The 23499-nt window shown below is 36.5% G+C and overlaps 2 protein-coding genes across 15 annotated transcripts in view; both read right to left on the reverse strand.

Annotated features, from left to right (window-relative positions):
• Nucleotides 1-255: 255 nt before the first annotated feature.
• FGFBP2 (fibroblast growth factor binding protein 2) lies at nucleotides 256-3089 on the reverse strand. The gene is made up of 2 exons (XM_027891224.1): nucleotides 1438-3089; nucleotides 256-593 (listed from the first exon to the last, which is right to left on the reverse strand). The coding sequence occupies exon 1, from the start codon at nucleotides 2012-2014 to the stop codon at nucleotides 1451-1453; it is 564 nt and encodes a 187-aa protein (XP_027747025.1). The 5' UTR covers nucleotides 2015-3089; the 3' UTR covers nucleotides 256-593; nucleotides 1438-1450.
• A 2785-nt stretch (nucleotides 3090-5874) lies between these two features.
• Nucleotides 5875-23499, reverse strand: part of PROM1 (prominin 1) — a 59884-nt gene continuing 42259 nt past the window's right edge. For 4 of the 14 annotated variants that reach the window (XM_027891215.1, XM_027891210.1, XM_027891208.1 and 1 more), the window contains 18 exons: nucleotides 22434-22593; nucleotides 20733-20885; nucleotides 19755-19878; nucleotides 19235-19338; nucleotides 18712-18796; nucleotides 17555-17701; nucleotides 17217-17288; nucleotides 14489-14581; nucleotides 13751-13768; nucleotides 13373-13426; nucleotides 11852-11932; nucleotides 11697-11765; nucleotides 11066-11158; nucleotides 9489-9604; nucleotides 8791-8814; nucleotides 8344-8412; nucleotides 6227-6267; nucleotides 5875-5987 (listed from right to left, as the gene is read on the reverse strand). In XM_027891215.1, coding sequence (XP_027747016.1) covers nucleotides 6249-6267; nucleotides 8344-8412; nucleotides 8791-8814; nucleotides 9489-9604; nucleotides 11066-11158; nucleotides 11697-11765; nucleotides 11852-11932; nucleotides 13373-13426; nucleotides 13751-13768; nucleotides 14489-14581; nucleotides 17217-17288; nucleotides 17555-17701; nucleotides 18712-18796; nucleotides 19235-19338; nucleotides 19755-19878; nucleotides 20733-20885; nucleotides 22434-22593 — 1481 coding nt within the window. In that variant the 3' untranslated portion in view covers nucleotides 5875-5987; nucleotides 6227-6248. The other 10 variants (XM_027891219.1, XM_027891217.1, XM_027891216.1 and 7 more) reach the window with 6 other exon arrangements.

Consider the following 23499-nt stretch of genomic DNA (forward strand, 5'->3'; position numbering starts at 1 on the left):
TCTTTTTTTCCCTGCTGGCTGAAACTCATCATTGTAATATAAACCTCATAATATTGAAAATATTAATATTAATGAAAATGTGTTCACAGTGTAAAAGTAATGACTCAGACCTGTAACTTCTCTTACACATTCTACCAACAATCTCTTAGGAAACACGTGTCAAATAACGTGGCTTTATACAAGTAGCACCAGTTAAAATTTTAAGAAAGCACACAAATATGTTTTCAAAAATCTTATTTTTATTGTTTGCACAAACTGTATCATCATTAACAGCTTTCATCTCTAACAAACTAAAGCAAATCAGCACACACAAAAACCTATGCAAACTCAGCACTCCTAAAGCAGGACCTTGGTTATTTAAATGCACACCTAAGTGTGTAACAAGCCTAGGGACAATTAGTTCATCCTAACACTTTAAACACAGTCACTCCAGTTTCATGCACTTTTCAGGGCTGTTAAAAATTTTTATTTTAGGGGCACAAAAGGAAAACAGCTATAAGACTTACAGAGAAAACTCATTTTTAAACCAAAATTCTTATGTCTAAATTGTTAAACTACAGCAAGGACCCTTCTTCAGCTGTAGCAATTTTGGTCTGCAAAACAAAAAAAGAAAAAAAATTAGTCACTTTGCTGTATTAGGCATAAATTATCATTAGCAACTTAATTACTTGCTGGCTCATGCTGCATATACTCCCATTTCTGTCAAATGTTTTCCAGGTTCACTCACCAGCTCCTGGCTTTCTCTCTGAGCCAAAACAGAAGTGGGTATAAAACTAATCAGTTCTGCAATGAAGGGCTTTGCCTTTTTAAATCCTGGTTGAAAACATGAGACTTGCCAGGCAAGTGCCTGCACGAGATCCCCTGTCAACCCGACAGTAACAGACCCACAAACCAACACATCCATTTGGTATTACTCATTTCTGCAATTTGTTTCTGAACTAACTGTTGGAATTAAAATAGTTGATTAATAACTATAACTAGCAGTTTTGATTAATAAACTTCATCTTCTCAGTTTCTTAATGTAGTTTTAATTTGTTCTAGCTGGTGCATTTGTTATTGGATCTGATGCATCTTACTTCCCTGGCATAAATCCAGAAGGCAGCACAAGAGGGAAGGAATGACAGAGAAAAATTAGCCCAATTCAAACAGTTAGAATGGAAATACCATGAGACTAACAACAGATAGGGAAAACAGCTGAGTACATACTAAAAACTTCACAGGAGGCTGTAAAGGAATCCTGAACTAAAAGGCATCACTGGAAGTTTAGCCCAGCCTCTGAGAAGCCACAAAACAGGATTTGCAATGTCAGATTTTAGCAAGTGAGCCTAGAACCTTCCTGTTCACATCCCTGAGACACCCCCAAAGTAAATTTAAAACCAAAATACAATAGAATTACTCCTGGGTATATTCTACTGTGCTTCCAGATGCAAATTTTACCTGAAGTAAGTCCTTAACCCCTAAAGATGCCAATAATGTAGGAGCAGAAATCATGCAGGGATTCCCAGCAATGTTCCCGTGCCAGTTTCATGGCTTCTGTTTCATTTTCAGACCATTGCCCTGCTCCTCGCATAGAAGTGGACATTTTCTGGACTGATTCTTCCTGGTTTGCTAGCTCTTCTGGCTCCACACCAGCAGCTATTTGCTTCATGAGAGCCTCTGGAGGAGCCTTCTGGCACATGGAGATCTTCAACACTTCCGTGGATTCACAAGCATGAGGGATCTTTCTAAGTTCTGCGGCGATCTGATTCCAGTAAATCTTTGGATTGTTTCTGAAAGCACGACAGACTGAAGGCTTGCCAGTGAATTCACACCAGTAGGACATGTCTTGGTTTTTGCATTCAACTCTAAGTTTCATCTCCTCATCATCCCCACTAATGCTCATTGTACAAACGTCCTTGGTTTTAGTCCGAAATTTGATTTCTTCACCATTGCTTCTTTTCTTTGGCTTCAGCTTCTGCCCCAATCCTCCCGTGCCACAGATAACAACTAGAAAAAGAAGAGTAAAACTCTTCATGGTGAGAGGAATTGACCAAGATCCTTGAGCAACACAATCCAAAAATGTGAAAGCAGTAAGTAACTGGTTGTTCACAGTTTAAAGGCTTGGCGCACAAAGAAGCCTCTTTCCAGCAAAACATGGGATGTAAGGGTTGGGCTTTTTTATAAAAATAAGAAATCACACTTCAGTAGGCATGTGCCTGTAATTTATAGCCTGAGGGAGTGCCGAATAACCTTGGGAGTGTGAACTCCCAAGAAGGTAACAAGACAAGTCTTGTAAATGCAGTTAAATACAGAATGACAGTTGTATAACTAAGAAGCACATTCCTATTCAGGATGAACATGTCATATTTGATTTTTAACAGATATTTTCCATTCTCCAGCTGCTTTATAGTTATCTTCATGCCAGAGCTTGTAAGACCATATCAAAGAAAAAAAGATAAAAGTGCCAAAGCAATCTCTGCAGCTACATCTGGATGATTATAAATGTGTCCTTGTAAAAAAGGCTGATTTGTGCAGCGGGTTTTCTGTGGATTTGCACAGTAAGGATGCAACTTTAGCACTTCATTTTGTCTGCACATGACATGCAGTGAGGACGCATGGAAGGATCAACTGCACATTCTTTGACCCGTGAAAGATTTTTACATTTATAATACTTAAACAAGATAAGGAATAATGCTTGAGCAAAATAAGGTATTACAGGTCTAATCATCCACCAAAAATTTGGAAGTTTTATCCTCACTGTCACACCGTGAGTTACTTTCAGCCAACAGAGCAAGACATCAGAACTAACTTATCATGGGTCACAGCAGCAGGAAACAGACCACAAAGCATGTCAGACAGATATTTGTGCTTCATCACTTTTTACTTAAAAAAAAAAGGTATTTTCCTGTTCATAAAAAGTGAGCTGTAAAAATGACATAAAAGCAAGAGGATAGAAATATTTTAGTGCAGAAATCTGTCCTAGAAGTTTCTGCTGCAGTAACTAAAAGCAGAGCTGAGGAAAAATCACTGTAACTCCCTTGGCATTCAGAAGGTCATGAGGAAAAGTCCCTCCCCCGCTGTGGTAAGACACAGTTCTTTTCTGGCTAATTAGACCCCCACCAGGCACTTCTTCCAAAGACATCTATGCTGCACCCAGCCTGACCTGACCAGCTTCTGGAAAGGAGTATTGTATTGTTTAGGTATGCAACTGCGGGGTGCTAGAAACCCTGGGGTTAAGACTGGCCATACAGTCGCTCACCAGGCAGCATTGAAGAAAATACCAAGGCAAAAACATTCATTTAACACAGAGGTCAAAGCAGAACAACAACAACAGAAGCTTCTTGGGGCAGTTGAACAAGAGTCCCAGCTGCTGTGGGGGAATCTGGAAGTTGCCCACTTGAAGATGAAGCCACCTGGAACAGCCTTTCTGGGTATCCCGAACCTTGTTCTTCCAGTCAATGGGTCATCAAGTTCCCCATGACTAAATACCATATTATAGAGAGAACAACCTTGTTTTCTTTTCATCCCTTCTCTAAGGTTATTTTAGTAGAGGCCTCCCCTCTATTCTTCCCATTAGTTTCTCCTGTCAGTCTCTTTCAAGGCATGGTGTGTGGCTCTCCAGCCAAGTCTGAGGAGAACAACAGTACAAATCCACCTAATTACACTCTTGTTTTCCGGGGTATCTTATCATCCTTCAGCCAGCCAGCGAGAAGAATCTCCTTGCCCACCTCACACTCAATTTCAAGGATTTCAAACCCCTCCTGCAAGCACTCAAACGCCTCATAATATTTGACAAACAACTGTATTGTTTGCACTTTGTTATGCACACAAGCACTGACAGTTCTTAGATTAGAAACTAAAGACATCTGTCTCTCTCGTTACTTTATACCAGTTTCAGATCTCTTGCTCTCAAACTTTTCAAGTTTAATCATGAAAACAAATAAATTACAAGGATAAGGATAAATACCAAAGCTTGGATTCCAGTATATTTACATATTACAGCTATTAGGTTACTGCCAAGTGTTTGTCTCACTCCCATCTGATTTTTGTGTCATCTGCCTGTCCGTGCTTCAGATGAAACAGCTCATGGTCTCTTGTATCAGCAGAAAACAATTGTCCTTTTACAAGGTAAGCTAGAATGCCAGCAGTGAACTGTGGGAGCTGAAGAACTAGCAAATGTTTAATTCTGCTGTCAGGGCTCCAGAAACAGGTTATATGGATACACTCCACAATTCATTAGCTTGAATCCCACCATCTTTGCATAATTCACACAGTGAATTTGTGGAAGTTGGATGCTCCCTCACCCAGAGTCAATGTTCTTTCAGTCCATCCTGCTCCAAAAATAAAAGCCAAATACAGCAGAAATTTTTACCCAGGGTAAAGAAATTAATTTTACTAAGATTTTAACTCAGTGCAACTCTTCTGAGACACGTCTACACAACAAAACAGTGAGAATCAAACATCAGGTAGTTAAGCAAGTTCTTTTTTATTTAAATGAACTGGGAACATTTTCTCAAATTAAAAATAGAAACTTTTAAAAATCTGCAGTTCTGAACATTACATATACACATATGCTACATACTGTCAATTAGAAATGTTTCCATTTATGATGTAAAAATTAAAAATTTAAGGTTATTCCGGATTAAAGACTCATATCACTTTTCAAGCATTTCTTCAAAATTATAATAATGACTTAGAGAATTATCCCTACTTCAACACAATGAACCTTGCTGGAAACGAAGTTGACAATACTGATATATGAAGAGATTATTTTAGATCAATATATCCAACCACTTCACCTGCCAAAACATTTTTGACTGGTAACATACATTTGGCCTTTCGATGAATTCTGTTGTTAACTAATTCAGCAATGCGACTGTTTGCCTAAATTCAAGGCAATAACTCTTAGTAACACAAACGTTAACGCCATTGCTAAACATATTTGAATTTTAACATTTGAAATCACAGTTTAAGATTATTTAGCAAGAATAGTATCACTGCCCCCGAAAGAGCCACAGTGATACTATTAAGGATGTTACAGAAGTGAGTGTCAAAGAGGAAAGGGAAGACAGAGAATGTAAAGCATTCTAAAAACTGCCAACATAGGACATCCCTCATGCTCTTTTTGAGTACTACTGGACTCTAGAAAGCTTAGCTTTTTCACTATATTATGCAACCCGCACATTCCCAACCCTCCCTCCCAAAGTTTAAAAACAAACTTCTCCAAAAAGTCCCTTTTAGGTCTATACAGCAAAACCCACTAAATATTAAATAATTAAAAAAAAAAAAAAAAAAAAAAAAAAAAAAAAAAAAAAAAAAAAAAAAAAAAAAAAAAAAAAAAAAAAAAAAAAAAAAAAAAAAAAAAAAAAAAAAAAAAAAAAAAAAGGAGGAAGAAAACAAAACTACAACTGAACTTTTCAGATGCACAAAGAGACACAGTGGAACCCAACCATTAAAATTCAAATTTAGTCCAATGTGGTCATTCAAGAGCACCAAATAGCAACACTGATCATGCTGGTAAATTCATCTGTGTAGAGTATTATACAATATTAAAATCTTAACTCAACACTTAGAAGTTTTAAGAAAAATGTATATACAAAAGTCTCTGTATACAAAATGTATTTTTATGTAAACGTGTATGTACTGTATTTAACACAAATCAACAATTTAAGAACTTGAACAACTGTCAGAGAATTCCTAGGCAAAGGCTGTTAATCTAATTAATTTATAGACTGTGATGTAAGGTACAAAGCCCAGTGTAAAAAAGTAAAAAACAAAAAACGTTTTAATTCAAGCCTTGAACAGTGGTATTTGAGAGGCAGTGCCCTGATCTCAAAATATTCTGTACAGTAGTTTATGGCATAACATTCAATAGTACATTTGGGATTTACAGTACAGCTGACATAAAACAAGTGGCTCAGGATTCGTCAGATGAATGGAAATGCCAACACACTTGGAAGAATAATGATATGCTCCCATAGAAGAATCTCGAGCCTCATTTACATAGCCTGGAAATAATAACAAAAACAATTCAGGAAAATCTGATAAAAAATTGATAAAGACAGAATTTTAATGTCATTTAACTAGAATGAAATTCAGAATTTCATATGAACCCTAATACAGTTGAATATTTTTTTTATTTTTAAACCTTAGAGCACCTTAGAGAGTTACAGAAATCAGAGCAGCCTTCTTAAAAATAGTAAAGCAGTAATAAATGTAGAATTTACTTTAAAAGCTTATTACTTACCCCTTAATGTTTCCAGTATGTGTTACCACTGTTCCACAGAGCTACACAAGGAAAAAAAAAAAACAGAAACCAAACCCATCATTTTCTTTTGCCCACAAATGGAACAGAAATACTCTGTCTAACTAAGGTGAGACAAGATAAGTTGGCATAGACTCTTCTCAATCTTCTACCCATTCAGTCAAGCATTTTTCAAACAAGAGGAAACAGACTGATGGTTCTCTCCACCAGCCTTTCTGGTTATCTTTGTTTCATGATAGAAAGAAATGCCTGGATTGCCTATTCAACACCATTCCTTTGCAAATTTAATCCAGACTCCTATTTTGCTCTCACAAAAATGGTGGCTGCATTTGAGGTTATTTGTATCTTTGACATGTATATGAAAACACCTGTGTGAGACACTTACACTTCATATATAGCTCTCACTTGTACTTACATATCTTAGTGTTATAAAAATATTTGCCTCTCTTTCCAGCAAAATAACCCACCTGATTTTGGAGGCCAAAAAAAATCCCAACCCTATGGGATTCTTTAAACCTGCAAAAGTATAGGTGTACAGAGATCTATTCGAAGTCATATCTGTCAAAGTATCTCCAAAAATAATTTGTAGGAAATGAAAAAAAATCAAGGATAAAAGCGAAGACTATGCTGAAATGAAAATTAAAACCAAGACTTTATTCATATGGGAATCCCATACGGAGAAATTCAAAGCATGTATGCCATAATTAGCAGTTTTTCAAATTATCTCAGCAGATCAGAAGACAGCACTACTTCAAACTGAATGTTTAAATTTTCTTATGGAAGCCCATTTTAAACAACTCAGAATTTAGGAAAAGTCAGGACTGGACTAGTTGATCTTTGTGTAAAACATTATTTTATGCTAGTAATTTCTAGGTTACTCAGGAACACTGAATTAAACTATTCACCAAGGACTGAAATATCACAATAAAACACGATATGAACCTCAAGAATATTAATATCCACACTAAAGATTCAGAGAGCAGAAAGGGACTTTCTAAGGACTGAGTAATTATTAGTTTCCTCTTATGTACAGTACTGAAAGTTCTTAAAAACAGATATGACAGTGGAGAATACTTTGGAATCGAACACCTTGTCAGTTAATTTAGAGAGTAAGTACCCTTCAGTTGCAGAACAGACCACATTTTTATGACCATAAATATCGCTAAAAACTCCTTCAGAAGGAGATGTGAAATCAAGATCTGATCAGTAGATAATTATTGTAAAATACAGTTTTAAATACTACTACTAATTATGATCATCATCATCATCAGATGCAGCCATAAAATCCGGCAAGACCAAACTTTGAGCTCTCTTGGTATTTACCTGTTACCTAAAGAGTGGTCATATTTTCTCTGCAAATACTAAACCTATACTTTCAGTCATGAAGTTGCAAGTCAAAGCACAGTGAGCTACAGATTTCAACCACAAATCTGATCCTTCCTTAAGCAACTTGCAAACTTTGCACAGCCAAATACTGAAGTTGTGGGACATCTTATGTTATTTCTATGGAAACTGAAATTCTCACAACTAGCTGAAGTTTTACAGCACAGTTGTTGTAGAGGCAGAAAAGAACTCAAATATCCTCATTTTACACATAACTTGAACTTCTTTTTCTGTGATGTTACATTCTAGCCCACCCATGTAGAAACACCCATTTTCTATGTTCACGCTTTCTGCATACCTGGATCACCTGCATTCTGCACTGGAAAAGCCCTTCTCACCGTTTAAAAAATAAAACTACTCAAGAGTACAAACGCATCCCATCCTATCACATTCAACTGCTATCAGAGTATTTTAATACGTTTGTCAATTTAGGACTACCCACTGTGCTAGCTAAATACCTAATTACATGGATTTCAAGATCAAATACAGGCAATTCCTTTGTTAAGCTGCAGGAAATTACTACACTGTCTGCTGTTATATAAAGAATATTTGAGAAATATAAATCATACAGTATTGTTATACTGAATAATCATGCAAAAAAACCCAAACAGAAAATTAAATGATTCACTTTAAAGCATGCAGAAAATTGAACAGATGATTAAAAGAGTAGCTTAAGTAAGGACATATGAAGGCATGCAGTTTCAGACTTGGTTTACCTTGTAAAAACAGGATTGTGTATACCATATAAATGCTCTTTATGATAACCATTATTACCATTTTCTGTACTGTAATAAAATAAATACACCAAGAAAGACCATGTTAACTATAAGATGCACTATGTACAGTATGGCTTCTAAGACATGTACATGGATGATGGTATGATATGCAAAGATAAACTGTGTCTGTACAATAGAATATAATTTTTGCTCTGTAACTTTTAGGAGTTATGGCATAATTATAATTTTACATTTTTAAATATTTTTATATTCTCAAAAAAATCAATTATTTTTCTATTCTTGTTGAGTTGGATACTCTAATATAATCTATAAAGTCTGGTGAAACAGAACACGTTACCTCTTTTGAAGTAACAAGTTACATCAAAAATATAAACCCTCCCACATTAATAAAATAATTTTAGCAAATATCAGCAAAAAATGTCTTACATTTTCATGGGTATAGTTTCGACACTAAAAAAACAGAGAAAAGGAGGAGTAATTAACTAGACACTAATAAGAGAGTAATTTTAGCTGTACATGGCTGTTTCTGCTCTACTGACTTGTAAATGTGTGATGAAACACGACCAGTGTGAAATGTGAGAAATGCAGTGCACAGGCTAAATGAACAATGAGCAAAACAAAGAGCAGAAAAGAAAACAATAAAAACAAAATTGATGGGAAAATACGTAAGAATAGTTATCATAAAGTAAAATGCCAAGTCCCTGAGACAGAGGAACTGCAATTGAAAAAGGAAAGACTGGTTAGGAATAACTAAGACAGCAAGAAAGCAAATCATTAATTCAAGGAGATTACAAATCAGGCATAATTCACCTTAACAGATTACTTAGCAGAGGTAATAACTTGCACATTTGGAACTTATTTATATAGACATTGCTCATGAAGCCCTGAAGACCTCATTCTGAAACAAGTGTCTCAAGGTCAGAGCCAGCACTATCTGCAGAGTCATGGCCCCCAAAGGCCACCTGCATGAAGCACTTTGCAGGCACTGACCCAAACCAACAGCATTTCCCAAGAACACATGGTTCTGCTCTGTCAGTGTAGGTTTAAGGATTATAGAGCCTTCACACTAGAAAAAACCAATTTAATCCATTTGACATTTAGTTTATTCAGGAGTATATACTTACTCATCATACACATCCTCTGTATCCATTCTACGATAGTATTTAGAGAGTTTTACAGCAAATATTATGGCAGGAATTAAAAACATTGAAGAGCCTCCCAAACCAAACCAGAAGGTATTCTGAAAAAAATCAAAATCAAGGAAAAAAAAAGATCATGGAGAAAATCAATCAGAAGTAATGAACCTCTGCTTGATGTTTGAACCACTGCTCCCAGAAGAACACAGCAGAAATTAGTGGCACCAGTTTGATGGTCTGTCTGAGCTCCTTTATACCAGTGTGGAACAAGGTACAAAAGCATCCTCCACTGTCAGTGTGAGCCAACCTAACAACATCACCAGTCTTACAAATGTAACCAAACAGGAATACGGCCAAAGTTGCTCAAAGCTACTTAGGCCATAGTGGCCTAAGAAGTTATTTCAATGTATTCAGCTGTGGGCTAGAAAGTAATTTTCCATCTCACTATTAATTTACTAGCCACATTGGGTTTTTTCCTTGATATTTTAAATCACCTTTCTTGCAATTCTTGTCAAAATATGAGTTCACAGCACTTTCTCAAGATACTTGATAACTTGCTAATTGCAGCCCTGTTTGTGTAACTAATTTCATTATCATACAGTTGAACTGAGTTATCACCTGATGTTAAAATAATGATTTTTCAAATTTGATTTGTATTGGCCAGAGGCATTTTGACTTCCAAGTGACTCAGCTAAGTTCTATCATGAGGAAAATCACGGGTCATCTCTTACCAGATGGTTAATGGCTCCACAAAGGAGAACAGAAGCTCTGTAATGTATGAACTAATCAATGAGTACAACATGATTCCCAGCAGGTTGGGGGGGTCTCATAGTTAAGCATTACCAAGATTAAACATTTCTTGGTTAAGCATTATCAAGGTTAGAATGCTTTGCCTTTGACAGATTGCAGGTATTTACTGCTGGTTACGATTAGGACCTAGCTAGAAGTGCCATAAAGCTAAGTAACAGCTAGGAGACATTTCAGGTACTTTCCAGGCCCATGGTTGCTTGCTTTACTTTAAATACGTGCTGCCCTCTTTCCAAGCTCTCTTGGCAAGATGAAAAAGCCAATATTGCCTTTATATACTGCTACAAGTCATGCTCCAAGTCCCCAACATACAGAAACTAATCTAAAGATCTGTCTGCTACAAGTCAAGTGATAAAATCTCATTCAGGTTTTCTAGATTCCAGGAAAGATACTTGAGAAAGTTTTCCTTGGTATTTTTCACTCACTTCCTGCCCCTACTCCACCCCCATAAGTTAGAAATAATTACAGATGAAATTTCACACCTTTCTGCTTTTCCATTTCAAGGTGGTTCAAAATCAGTTGATTTTAAAGAATTCTTGCTAATACAAGCTGAAGTTTAATGAAAATCTAAAACAAGTCCAGCACTGGTTCGTCTTTGGACTTGATCCAGATAAGAACATTTTCCTTACATAACTTTGATTGTGATACTTTATTATTTTACTTCAGAATAGTCTCGCTGGAATAGTTAAATGCAGATGTACACTGAAAGAATTTCCCACTTGATACCCCAATTCTGAGTAACATAAAATGTTTCTTACCACAGAATCAGTTATATAGCTGCATAAAAAAATATCTACTGCTGTATCTATCACATTGGCAATAGGCTTGCATGCTGCTACTTCCATGGCAATCTGAAAGCAAGATTTAAAAAAAAATATAGTTGGGAGTATCTAACAGAATAAAATAAGAATCTCTAAACTTGCTTACAGTTATATTTTACTAAATTGTTATGTCTCACCCTACCCAAATTCAAAATAAATACCAGTGGGATATGCTATCAACTGAATTTCTTTTAAACATCAGCTTACTTTCTCAAAGCCTGAAGCTGAAGAGAGAAATTTAAAATGAGATGCTAATGACATCAATTTGAACTATGCAGGTCAGGCTCAGTGCAGTATTGCCAAAAATGGTAGACTTCAGGCTAGCCTTGAAATCAATATTATTAAATTTGCACTGCATTCCAACCAACACAGCTCCTCATTTCTATTCTGCAAACCCAACAAAACTACAGGAGACCAACTTTCTCACTGATACTAAATACAAATGTAGTAAAAACTGAAACTATAAAACATACTATCATAGTAACATTTCGGTATTATTATTATATTTAGCTTTATTATGTATTTTTTTTTAAACACAGCTTCTCTCAATTAAGTAAATGCACCTTACCGACTCCTTGACCCACTCAGTGTATTGCTCAAAGTAGCCAACTATGGTATCCATGTACTTTTTTGTCTCCTAGAGCCAGAAAAAAGAGAAGAAAAGCAAGTTAACCTCTACCTCCATGACATCAAATTAACATATTTTGATCAAATAAAGCTTACCTGGACAATAACTTGAGAAGCGTTGTTATTTATGAGAAACTGGGCAGTATTAACAGCACTAATGACATTTTTCACCTTAACCTGGAGAGGAAGAGATGGTGTTTAATATAAATAAATCCCTTTCAGGCTGTTGCTATGGCTCTGCAGCCATTGTCAGCACCTGTTCTCTTGATAAACCAGCATCACTGTCTTGTCAAAACCTGACAAAACCTGCAATTCTAGACAGAACATGAGCCTGCCTAAGGATTAATGATCATCTGACAAAATTCTCTCACTGCTAAAAAAGGTTTGTATCAGTGGTTAAGGCCAGTATCTCTTTCTGTAAATTACATAACTAATTTATATACTAGGATCTGTTTTATCTTCCACTCTTTCTTTCCTTTAAGTGTAGAAATAGTTACATCAATGCCTGCATAAGCACTACAGACACACATGGTGCACGGGAAGAAAACACTGGGCTATATAGTATTACAGCAACTCTTGATGACTAACGTAGGATTCTGTACAGCCAGAATATGCCCCTAATCAATAACCTAAAGGATTGAGATGCTTTTTCAATATATGTAGAACCCCATAAAGTCTTTCAAAGAACACACAAAAAGAACAGTGTACACAGAGCCTGAAAATGCAGAGACGTCAAACATGATCCCTTTCTTAGCAACACTTCATTTTACAGTTTCTTACCTCCCCACCCAGACTCAAATCACAGACTCTAAAAGACACCTAGCTGGTCTGCTGCTGTGGATGGGTGAAAACTGCAGTGGGAAGCACTGAGGTAGGTATGACCCACGAAGCTGTTGTGACTCTGACCATGTCAGTGTGTCTAGATTCTTGCTACCAGAGCCAAGGCAGGCTGGTGGCAACAGAAAGCTTTGCTGACAGAAAAGTAACTGTCCTGCTGGCCTCACTCTCTGGTAGACTATGGAGCCAGCTGGTCTCACTGTAATGCAGGCAGCAGTTGCTACCTAGAGAGGAAACCTGGGCTGCCCTGGGGAAGCCTCAAAACAGATCCAGGTTCCCATAGTGAGGATGATGCTGTAGGAGCAGGGAGTTAACAAGTACAGTCTAATGAAACAGAGCCCAGTGGGAGCTGAACATGGAACAAGAGGTGGTTAAGGATGTGAATCACAAAGCACTCTCTTGTCAGCTGTACTTTTGCGTTTTGTTTCTTGGTTGTTCCCCCCCAAATTTTGCACTAAAGGATTCTAGAAAAAAAACAAACCTACATTTTGAGGAAAATCAGTAAGCACACTATACAGAACTGTACTGAAGCCTATTTTATCATGTGACAACTCAGTTTACAATTCATACTCCAAAAAAACATCTCAACCCTTCTTTTTTTTCCCCTTTTTGTGCAGAAGAGGTATTTAACTCCTTGTTACTACCTCAATGCATTACAATCTCTCTCAATAACAGAACAGCTGTAAATAGAAGAAAACTGTATTGAAAATATATGCCCTGCATATGTGGTGAAAGGATTTAAAACACAAAAATGTTCCTATTGCCAAAAGAGCAGCTTACCATAAGTTCAGATGATGTTCTCTTCAGTAACCTAATGCTCTGGTTTAAAGTGCTCTATTGGAAAAGAGGGGAGGAAAAAAGCTTCAAGTCATTACTACAGGTATGAGCACACCTGTTTTAACATTATATTCATACTTTGATCTTCTATAGATTATTTTGTTATTAATAATAAGTATCACACTATGTATAACAGTAACAACTGCATTAAAATTAATACATTGTGGGTTTAATCAGTTCACCAACAGCACTGATTTAACTTAAGCTAGATCCAATAAATTCATTAAGATTTAGCTGGAGGGAAGACGGAACAGTTAAAATCAGAACCAAGTGTTCAGAGAATTCTATACTGTGCAGTTTCTGAAGGGAAAAAGCACTTACCCTAGCTTTAACATATTTCTTGACAGTCAGTTTTTGTAAAAGAAAAAAGAGATGAAAATAATTAGGAGTTAATTAGGAAAGAACAGCATAGAATCAGAGTGGACCGGAAGACCTAATGCTTTTTCTATAAGCTGGCTTTGATAGGGGCAGAAATACTTTATCAGAAGCCAGGATAAATTAAAGGTCTTCATGTTATGTAGAGGAAAAAGCAACACTGAGCATGTTGGAGATTCACAGCTTGATACTATACAAATCCACATCTGGCAAAATCAGGCAGAAGCAGCCCTTTCACATCTTCCATAGCATCAAATAAAAAACCACTTTGGCTCTAAATACTACTCTCGAGTGTTTCCAATTCCATTAGGTGACTGCTAACTCCAATAAAGAAAGTGTGAAAGTGGTAACTGCTTTTTATTACTGAAGACAAATGGCAAGCAAAAAAGAAAATGATTATGGGTTAGAGTTTCGTAAAGTTCTCCCCTGCTTCCTCTTTTATTCATATATAATCACAAGTGGCTACAGAAAAAAACAGTGAAGAAAAAGATCATGATTTTAGACAGTATTATAAAACAGCAGTATTATAAGTAGGAAAACTATTTTTTAATCACATACTTCACCCAGATTACTCTTCATTGACAATATGTGCTAATGCAAGTCCAGCTTTCTAATCTCTATTTAAGAGTTTTAGAGATTCGTATTTTCTACAAATATGTTTCAATATTACTTTAATGTTTTTACCATAGCTTGCTCCAGTGGAACGACTTGCTGGTTATGAATCATCCGAATGCTGTTTGCGTGTCCTTTTAAGGCATTTTCCAGTGCTCCCTTTGGCTGCAAAAAATGCAATTATGCAGTATTGTTCAGTAATCTCAAAGCTTTCCAACAAAGCAAAAAACAATGAAAGTTGCACTTTATAGTCATCCGCTCCAGAACAGCTGATGCTAAATATGGCAAACTGAATTCCTCAACACAAGGAGCGGAAAATAATCACCGTATTAATAATTCAAGCTTCAGCAACCAAACCAGATATATCACCTTGCTTTTCTGGCTACAACATTATCAGCACAGATTTAACTGAAGGGAATTTTCACATGGTGCACTAAGTAATTTTGAACACAGAAGAGTGAGCACACCCCCCTCGCAGTCGCCACAAGCCAGACCTCGTTGCAAGAACCCTGCAGCACTGCACCCCAGCTGGGACGAGCATCTCTCAGTCATGGGTACTTGCTTTTGTTTTGGCAATGTGGACATCACCCTGGGGCACCCTCTGCTTTCTGAGAGGCACAGAAATTTAGGTATTTTCAGCCAGCAACTTGGAAAGCTGCCTGTGAAGGGTATTTTCCATTTCTGTGGCTCCCGCCTTTCAGTCAGAAGATTTGAGTTTGTGCCCTGATTTTCGAGTCCAAATGCCTGTCTGGAGCTCATGCTCGTTGCAAAATCCTAAAAATTTCATTTTACTCCCAGAAATAAATTTACTTTCTGTTTTCTTTTGGTGGCAAAACCGCTTGGCTCCCTGCATATACACTGAATACACACTGTTAACTCCATTTTGGAAGTGTAATAATGGCAGACCTCAATGCTCAGAGAATACTTCTTTTCCTGGGAAGTATTCACGTAAGCAGTCAGCTATGGCAACTGAGCTTCAGGATATTTCATCTCCTTACTGACAAGGTGAATTCATTCACCTAATAACACCTGTTGTGGTATTGCTCCCTCCTCCATATCCTGACCCCTCTGGTTTGATGCAAGTTTTTTTTCCACTGTAAAAACATACGTTCAGTTTTGCCTAAGGTGTCAAAAAGTGCAAACTATACACCTGAGGTTAATGAATTCCAATAGTTTTTAGATTATTTTTTAACTGATTGTTCTAAGGTCTATCACTAATAACAAAGTGGAATTATAAAATATCCTTGGAAACCAGTACCATTTTTTAACAATCAAATGTCTGCAATACATTGTATTGTTGTGGTTTTGGGTTGGTTTGGGGTTTTTTTCAGACATTTCATAGATTACGCTAAAAAGCATCACAAGGAAGAAATAAAAAAACTGTAATAGTGAACACATTTACTACTGAATTTATATGTCTCTTATATGAAGAAATTACTCTGTCTGATCCATTCTCAATTCTATTGCTTCCTCAACATTCTACTACTATAAAAAATAATGAAAACAACCTACTAGGACAATATATTTTCCTTCATGAAACTATGCAAATATACCCCAGGGGCAACTCTATGTTAACATGTTTGAAGAACCCCAACTTTCACTTGTAAAATAGCCCCAAATCAACAACAATACCACATCACCTGTATAACCTTCAAAATGGCACAGTAAAAACTGGAAACTGAAGTAAAGTGTGGCCAAAGATACTGATACTTGCCCAAGTTAGCAGGCAACCTGCACAGGTAAGCAGGCAATGTGCAGTTCACCCATGGTGCTTGGAGAAGTTACTAACTACAGTGCAAGAAAACTCCAGGAACAGTCTGACCTTGACATGAGTGCATGTGAAACAGAACAAAAACCCAACCAACCAAAAAAACCCCCAAACCCAACAACAGGTGTGCGCAAATTATGCAAAAAGCTGATGTAAACGCAGCAGGGGCTTCCACCAGTGCCCTCCTCTCCCTGGAGGAAGGATGGATGGATATCTGATAAATTCCAAACAATGTGGTCTCCCTCTGCTGTGCCCCTTAGTGATCCAACTGTGTGTGCAGTAACTCTTCCTCCTGCATTGCAATGCAGGAATCTGTCTCGGGCCAGTGTTCAAACCATGACTCTCATTTTGAAAAATGAGTATAAAGTGACTTTGACATGCATACAAACATATCAACTGAACAGTCACTATCCATTAACATGGATCTGTGCCACTTGCAGATTGATTCACTTGTGGGAAATGTTGTAGCAGTACCCTCTGACCATTCTCCATGTGTCTACTTTCAAAAACCCCTTCAGAGCAGACAGAGCTTCTTTTGTGCATCCTCCCTCCACAATGGAGCCCCAGTTATCACTAGAGCTCTTATGAGCTGTCACAGTATAAATATTATCACTAATTGCAAAGTCTTCTGCTCACTAACTGAAAGAAAATTAATTCAAATTCATCTTTTCCATCACGATCTAACCAATTTTTCTTCCAACTGGGACCTGAAAATGTAGAGAGCATAGCAGGAAATACTGAAATGGAGTATTCCCCTCATTTCTCCAGCAAACAGTGTAATTTAAGAAAATACACTTCCAAAGCAGAAACTGTACAACAGCATACAAAAATCAGTAATTAGCAACATTTAAAATATAGTTCATAGGAAGCACTGTTCTAGAAAGTTTTTCCTTACATGACAATGCACAATGTATGTAAGTGTCTGAAGTACAAGAATTATCCCACAGAAAGTCTACTTTGCCATATATTTGTATTTGTATTGTATATAAATGACACATTTTATGTATTATTTTATTACTGAATTAAACTCACCAGCTGGTCTGCTCTTGCTTCTAAGTCATTAGCAAAGGAGAGAAGATCAACCTTGGTAACACTTTTATTGATCTGAAACAAGATGTGAACAGTAAGAAATAGAGTGTGTTGTTATTGCATTTTTGTACTTAACTATACTACCTACTCTGTCTACTCTTTATTTCTTTAAATATTTATTGACCTTAACTTCTGAAGTTCTTTTTTCCCCAACTTTTATTATGTTTCAAAACATGGCCTTTCACACAAAAGCAGATTGTTTTGTTTTGCCCATTGTTTAAGAAACATTTCATTTTATACTTTGTCCCACTCATGCCTCTAGTTGATGCCTCTAGTCTCACCTCTGTCAAATATGCTGAAAAGTCTATCCCATCTATTCCCGAAGAGCTGAAATTCAGAAGATTCTCCTTCCCAATTTCATCCAGCAGAATGATTTTGCTGAGGTTTATCTGAATATGTTCAATTTTAAGTGCTACATCTTCTGTATACTGAGAGGGAAACAAAAGAAAGCATAAAAGTAGTTTGCAACCAGCACATGTTCTGCTACAGCCCCTGCCCAAAGCATCTTGCTTTTGGTAATGACTCATTTCCACAGAAAAGCACACTCCTATTTTTGCTTACATCAGTTTAATTTAATTAACTTTAACAGATTCCACCAGGTAATGGTGGTGGTAACGTTCTTCCCTTCCCTGCAGTATCCACAGTATCCAGTCGTGCCAGGATACTGGCATCTACCCATGCATCTTCCATATCAATGAATTACTTCCCTTCCATTCTGTTTTAAGCAGGCTTCTCTGAATAAATGCTAGTCCCTCCTAAGAGCGGGACTAACATCCCTCCAGGAAATGTTATCCTTAAGAATATTATTTGGGACAGGGACTCTGTCTATCAAGTGTGGGTGCAGTGCCTGGCAGCACAGAACACATATCCTCGAGGGGTTGCTGTAATGAAGACAGGTACTACAGGCAACCCCAAAATTAGTACAGTCATGTAATGACAGTGCAGACATGGATTATTAGAGCTTAACTGAAAAGACTATTTAATCCCAACCCCCTCCACCCAAAACCAACCATTCTTAAGACCACAGTGTATCAGATCCTAGATAACACAACTCTGACCAGAATCAGAAGAGAATGCACCAAGAAAGGCATTTATATAAAAAGACGACTGTCATTAAACATCCCAAGCAGCCTTTGGAAGACACTAGACTTCAACTTTGCTTCCATGTAAGCTTCAAAGTTAAACTCAACATTATTATCAGCACCCATAAAAAAAGCACATTAGAAAATCTTACATGGACCACTAAGACTGGTAAAGAACATCTTATTTGTAACTAGACTTCTTTTTTTCAAATTAGTCTGGACAGTTCTTAATTCCTTGAAGGATGTTGTGTGTATAACAAAAAAAATCTCATAAAACCAAGACATACTGTGTGATGTTTTGAGAGCAAACGTCCTTCAGAAACAATCATGCACTCATTCATAGTTTCTTTACTTACCATACTAACATTTAGAAACTCATTGATATTGAACAGGTATTCCAGGTGAAGGGAAGTATAAATTCCTTTGTTTTCCTTGCAATCACTACAAAAACACAAATACACAGATCAGCCTAAAAAGCACCTGGAGGACCAAGTATTAAGAGAATGATTAATGATTTATTCTTATTCTAAAAAAAATAGTTCTTTAGAAAAAAATACTGGTTGAATTTTTTGAAGCTCAGTCTGTAAGAAAAGTAATTAGCAGTTGTCTCGAAGACGCAAAATATTTTATCAAAGAGTCTGACCAGTATCACCATACAATATTATGCTAAGACTACCTCTAATAACTCATATATAGGAGAAAATTGCTTTTGCTAGTGATTCACTAGAAAATCAGAATGTCTTCTGGAACATGTGCGATTTCCGGATGTGCCTGGAAAACGAAGCATCGAAGACACCACAAACTCAGTATGTATAAAATAAATGAACCAAAAGTGAATTAAATATGAACTGAATTAAATCTTAATCATAACTTTAATACCTGTACACTTTTTCAAAAGTCAAGTTAACATTTGGATTTTTAAAGAGGATGCCAGCAAGATAGTTCTTCCAGTGCTGATTTAGTAAGTAAGGTGTATCCAAAACCTAGAAGACAAAATTCAGTAATAACGTTACTATAATTCCAAGTTTCTTCATGTACCTGTTCATATGTGGCCTTCTGACACATACCCACATCTAAGCTTATCACCCACTAATGAAGATACAAGTATAACAGCAAATTCAAACTCTTTGGTGCAGAAACTGAATATTAAAGCTCCCCATCACTGAGGAAAGCTGAATCAGAAAAAACTGTCTCCGAAGGAAGACAGGCATGCAGTACTTACACTGCAAAGCAAATTAAACCAAGAAAGGATGAATGTTTCTATTTGGTGTGTAAGAAGAAAGCAAAACCAGGCCCAAACTCAAAGTGTCCTATAAAAAATAATATGCCAAACACAGCTGACAAGACCATTGGGACTCACTGGGATTCTAATAATTTTTAATAACATGAATAACTTCACCTTGAATAAATTTTTATCTTCAAAGGGCTCACAGACCAGTTTTTCTACATTTCCACCTGTGACAAAAGTGAGCACCACTACAGTCATCAGCACCCATGAGAACAGAAAACTGAATCCAACTCCGCTGAAAGAGAAATAAGTTGAATAAGTTTTTCCTTTTTAAGAACATTTTATATATAAATATATATGTATATGTATATACACTGGGGGCAACAGTGAGGCCAACAGTTAGGACTTATAACAGAGATATGAAAACTGATAGACAGTTGAAATACTTCTGTTTTCCAAATACGTTCTTGCCCTCTGAAACATCTTATATGTTTCAGCACTGTAAAGTCTTCAGGTAAAAGGCATCTAAAATGCTGACATTTGCATTGGGCTTGCAAACTTTTTTAAGAATTACATTTAAGAGCCACAAAACCATACAGTTTCCTTTTTTAAATTCAACTCTCTAGCCTTGTGGTCTCAGGAAGTTTTAGAAAGGTTTCAAGTGCAATCTTCTCCTGCACCCAGCAGAAACAACATTAATCCACTACTAGGCACTTTTCAACCCAAAATCTTCTGAAATGCTCTGAGAAAATCACATGTTTCTAGCCTCCTTGCATGGCTTTTTAATTTGAGCAAATGCTCAAGTGTACTAAAAAGCCATGACTTTCCCCTTTTATTTTCAGTTATCTATTCCCAGTTTTTGCAGTTTCCAAAGGGGCTTACACAGAAATTCGTTAGCTAAAACACTCGCCTTAGAACAGCAGATTCAGAGGTTTTATCCTTCAGCTATGATCCTCAATGAAAGAGCAACACAAAATCCCCCAGTCTCTCAAGTATCTGAGATCAATATTTATTTCTATTTTTTCTCAGCAGATATACATAGGTAATAAAACAGATTCTTTTTCCTCCTTTCTTATGTCCTCCAAAGTCAACCAAACCAACTTTCTACAGGCACACTTAGTTCATTTTTCCCCTTTAAGTGCAACTTACGCCATAAGAAAGTTTCCTCCGGTGTTGGAGATACAGCCTCTGGTTGTTGGAGAAGCATGTTTATCATAACCACAGGTGCCGCATAGCAATCCAAGATAGTAAAAGACCAGAATCAGGACCACCATGCAGCACAGAATGAGACATCCCAGCCACCTGAGGAATAAAAGACAAAGTTTTTTGTTATTTTCATGCAAAGAACACGCTGGAGACCTACAGAAGACATCATGCAATACTATATTCCCAACCGGTCCACTCGTGGATCTGTCTGAGCAACAAATGTTAGCAACAAAAACAAGCATTTGCTACACTAGCATGTATTTTGGGCCAGAATAAAGTCATTGCTGAATTACAGGCAGCTGGTGCTGAAACACTGGGGAACAGACACCACAAGAACAAGGTGTTCCTTACAGCACTTACTGCAGGTGGACTGTGCTGAAGCATCAAAGTGCTCCAAGTGGAGCAAACAATGACTCAGAAGAAGCAGATGTTCAAACAGTAATTTATTCAAGAAGCAATGGAGAAATTTATGAATGTGGACTGGCCATCAGTCATGAAGTACATAGCTGTTCTTACTGTACGGCTTACTAACTTTCTGCACATTGTGTTAGGCCTGTAATTGTAAGTAACTATATTTAAGGCTGTAAAAACCTAGGCCTTGTGCGTCTGTGCTGGAATGCTTTCAATGAATGGAACACTTAATGAAACTCTATGAAGAGAAAGACCTTGGATAGGAAATGAACTTTAATTTTCATTAAATACATCACCCAACAGGTCTATCTGTTCACCTAGCTGGAGCATATCCATTTATTCACATATTATATATCACATTCTAGCCTTTCATCCTCTCTCAATTTTCTCTGCACTTCTTTTTCCCTTCTGTTGTCACTTATATTTTTTAAGTTCCCTTTCCTCTTCCCTGTATCTTTGTAGAGAAAATATTGTAAAAGAGATACTGTAATGAACATGCACATCCAATACAAAGAAAGCCATTAATGCTGACAGTATATTTGTAAGAGGATATTTATTAAGAACTGCAAATAAGGCACCTGTAATTAAGAAAGGAATGGATAGAAAATAATTTGAACAACTACAGGTTTCTTGGTTTCATTTGTACTTGAAGTACTATTAGGTTAGACAAAAACACACGTATAAGTGTCAATGTAGAAGAGATATATTCTCCAGTAGCAGAATAAAACAATATATTTATTTGGTTAAATGCTATATGAGCTTCAAAGAAAATACTGATAGATTTGTCAAATTAAGGCTCACCACAAAAACTGTCAGATAAGGAATGGGCTGAAGGTAAGGTTATAAATAAGGTTCTAGAAGTTTCAGTCTTCTGCTCAGTCTTTTAAGTAAGACAGCACTAAAGGCATCAACACACAGTCTGTAGCAGTGAAACTGATTATGACACAAAGATAAAAGCAATTATCAATTATAAAATCAACTGAAGCATCAAACAAAATGTAGGAAGAATTTGATGAGCTTGAGAACAGAAATTACTAAATCTAGAAATAGGTAGATGGTACGAAATAAAAAGCTTTATGCTTCAAAATATGAGATTACTCAGCTGTGAGGGTCACAAAGTCTCAAACAGAAGGAGTATGTTCTTCTCAAGGTACAGTTAACCCACACATTGTAAGGACAATACTAAAATGTATTAACAACGGGTAACACTCCTGCCTTATTTCATGTACATACCTGTAGAAATCATACTGTTCCACGAGTGGAAAATAATCTTGAACATAGGCCTCACTCTGTGTAAGATATACCATCAAATCTGCTAAAATCTTCTCAACAGGGAGCGCTTTTGTGAAGGTAGTAATATTTGAACCAATGGATTCCAGCATGCTTTTGATATCTAAAAGAATACACATATTTCCCTGTTACAGATTCACAGAGGAAACTTACATTCCATGTATGCATTATAAATGCTATTAAGCCATTTGCCACATGTAACAAGCAAGCCATGAAGAACAAGTGTGAGGCAGAGACAAGCAGGCAACAAAAACACAGAGCTTTGAAGTAACACAACGGCATTTTAAAATGCACACTTTGCTTTTAGCATTCAGTTTAATGATGAAAGATGTAGAAGTTGAGCCAGACTTCTTCCCCTTGCCTTTCATTATAATGAATGTGTCACCTTTTTATCTAGCTCACTAAATCTTCCTTTTCATGCAATATTGCAAATGGTAGCACTGAGCAAGACAATTAGCCACTTAGTTTATGAAGGAGAAGATCAAAATCTATTTAAACTCCATGCCCTGGGAATACAACACTGAAAGAAATTATACTGCCTATATTGAGAATCTATACTTGTTCTTTTCAACCTTATTAAAAGAGATTACTTAAATAAATTCTTTCCAATTAATTAGCAACACTCTTCAGATAATGATCAATTAATCCATTTTTCCCCTCAGAATTTGAACAAACATGTTACCCTATACTTACAGTTTAGATATACTCTACTTAGATTTACAGACATGTGATTAATTCACTTATTATACACATTGTCTGTGTGTAAAATGCAGTTTCTCTATACTCTTTTCCTTCTTTCAACTTGAAACATACTTGGTACAGCAGAATGCATAACTACAGGTTGCAATTTGGTAGTAGGCAACACCTTCTATTCTCAGACAGCAAGATTGTCTGTTTTGATGTGTACTCTTCAAATCAACCAGGTAACACATTGTTCTTTTTTAAAAGTTCATAAATAAATGCATTTTTTCTATTAAACCCATTTATATGCTTTGTAACTCAAACTCAG

The sequence above is a fragment of the Empidonax traillii genome, unplaced genomic scaffold (assembly GCF_003031625.1).
Source record: "Empidonax traillii isolate 1590-97213 ecotype Southwest subspecies unplaced genomic scaffold, ASM303162v1 scaffold312:size2399984, whole genome shotgun sequence".
Lineage (NCBI taxonomy): Eukaryota > Metazoa > Chordata > Aves > Passeriformes > Tyrannidae > Empidonax > Empidonax traillii.

Excerpts from the sequence above, each read along its gene's own strand:
- FGFBP2 (XM_027891224.1), bottom strand. The coding sequence starts at position 2,014 with ATGAAGAGTTTTACTCTTCTTTTTCTAGTTGTTATCTGTGGCACGGGA.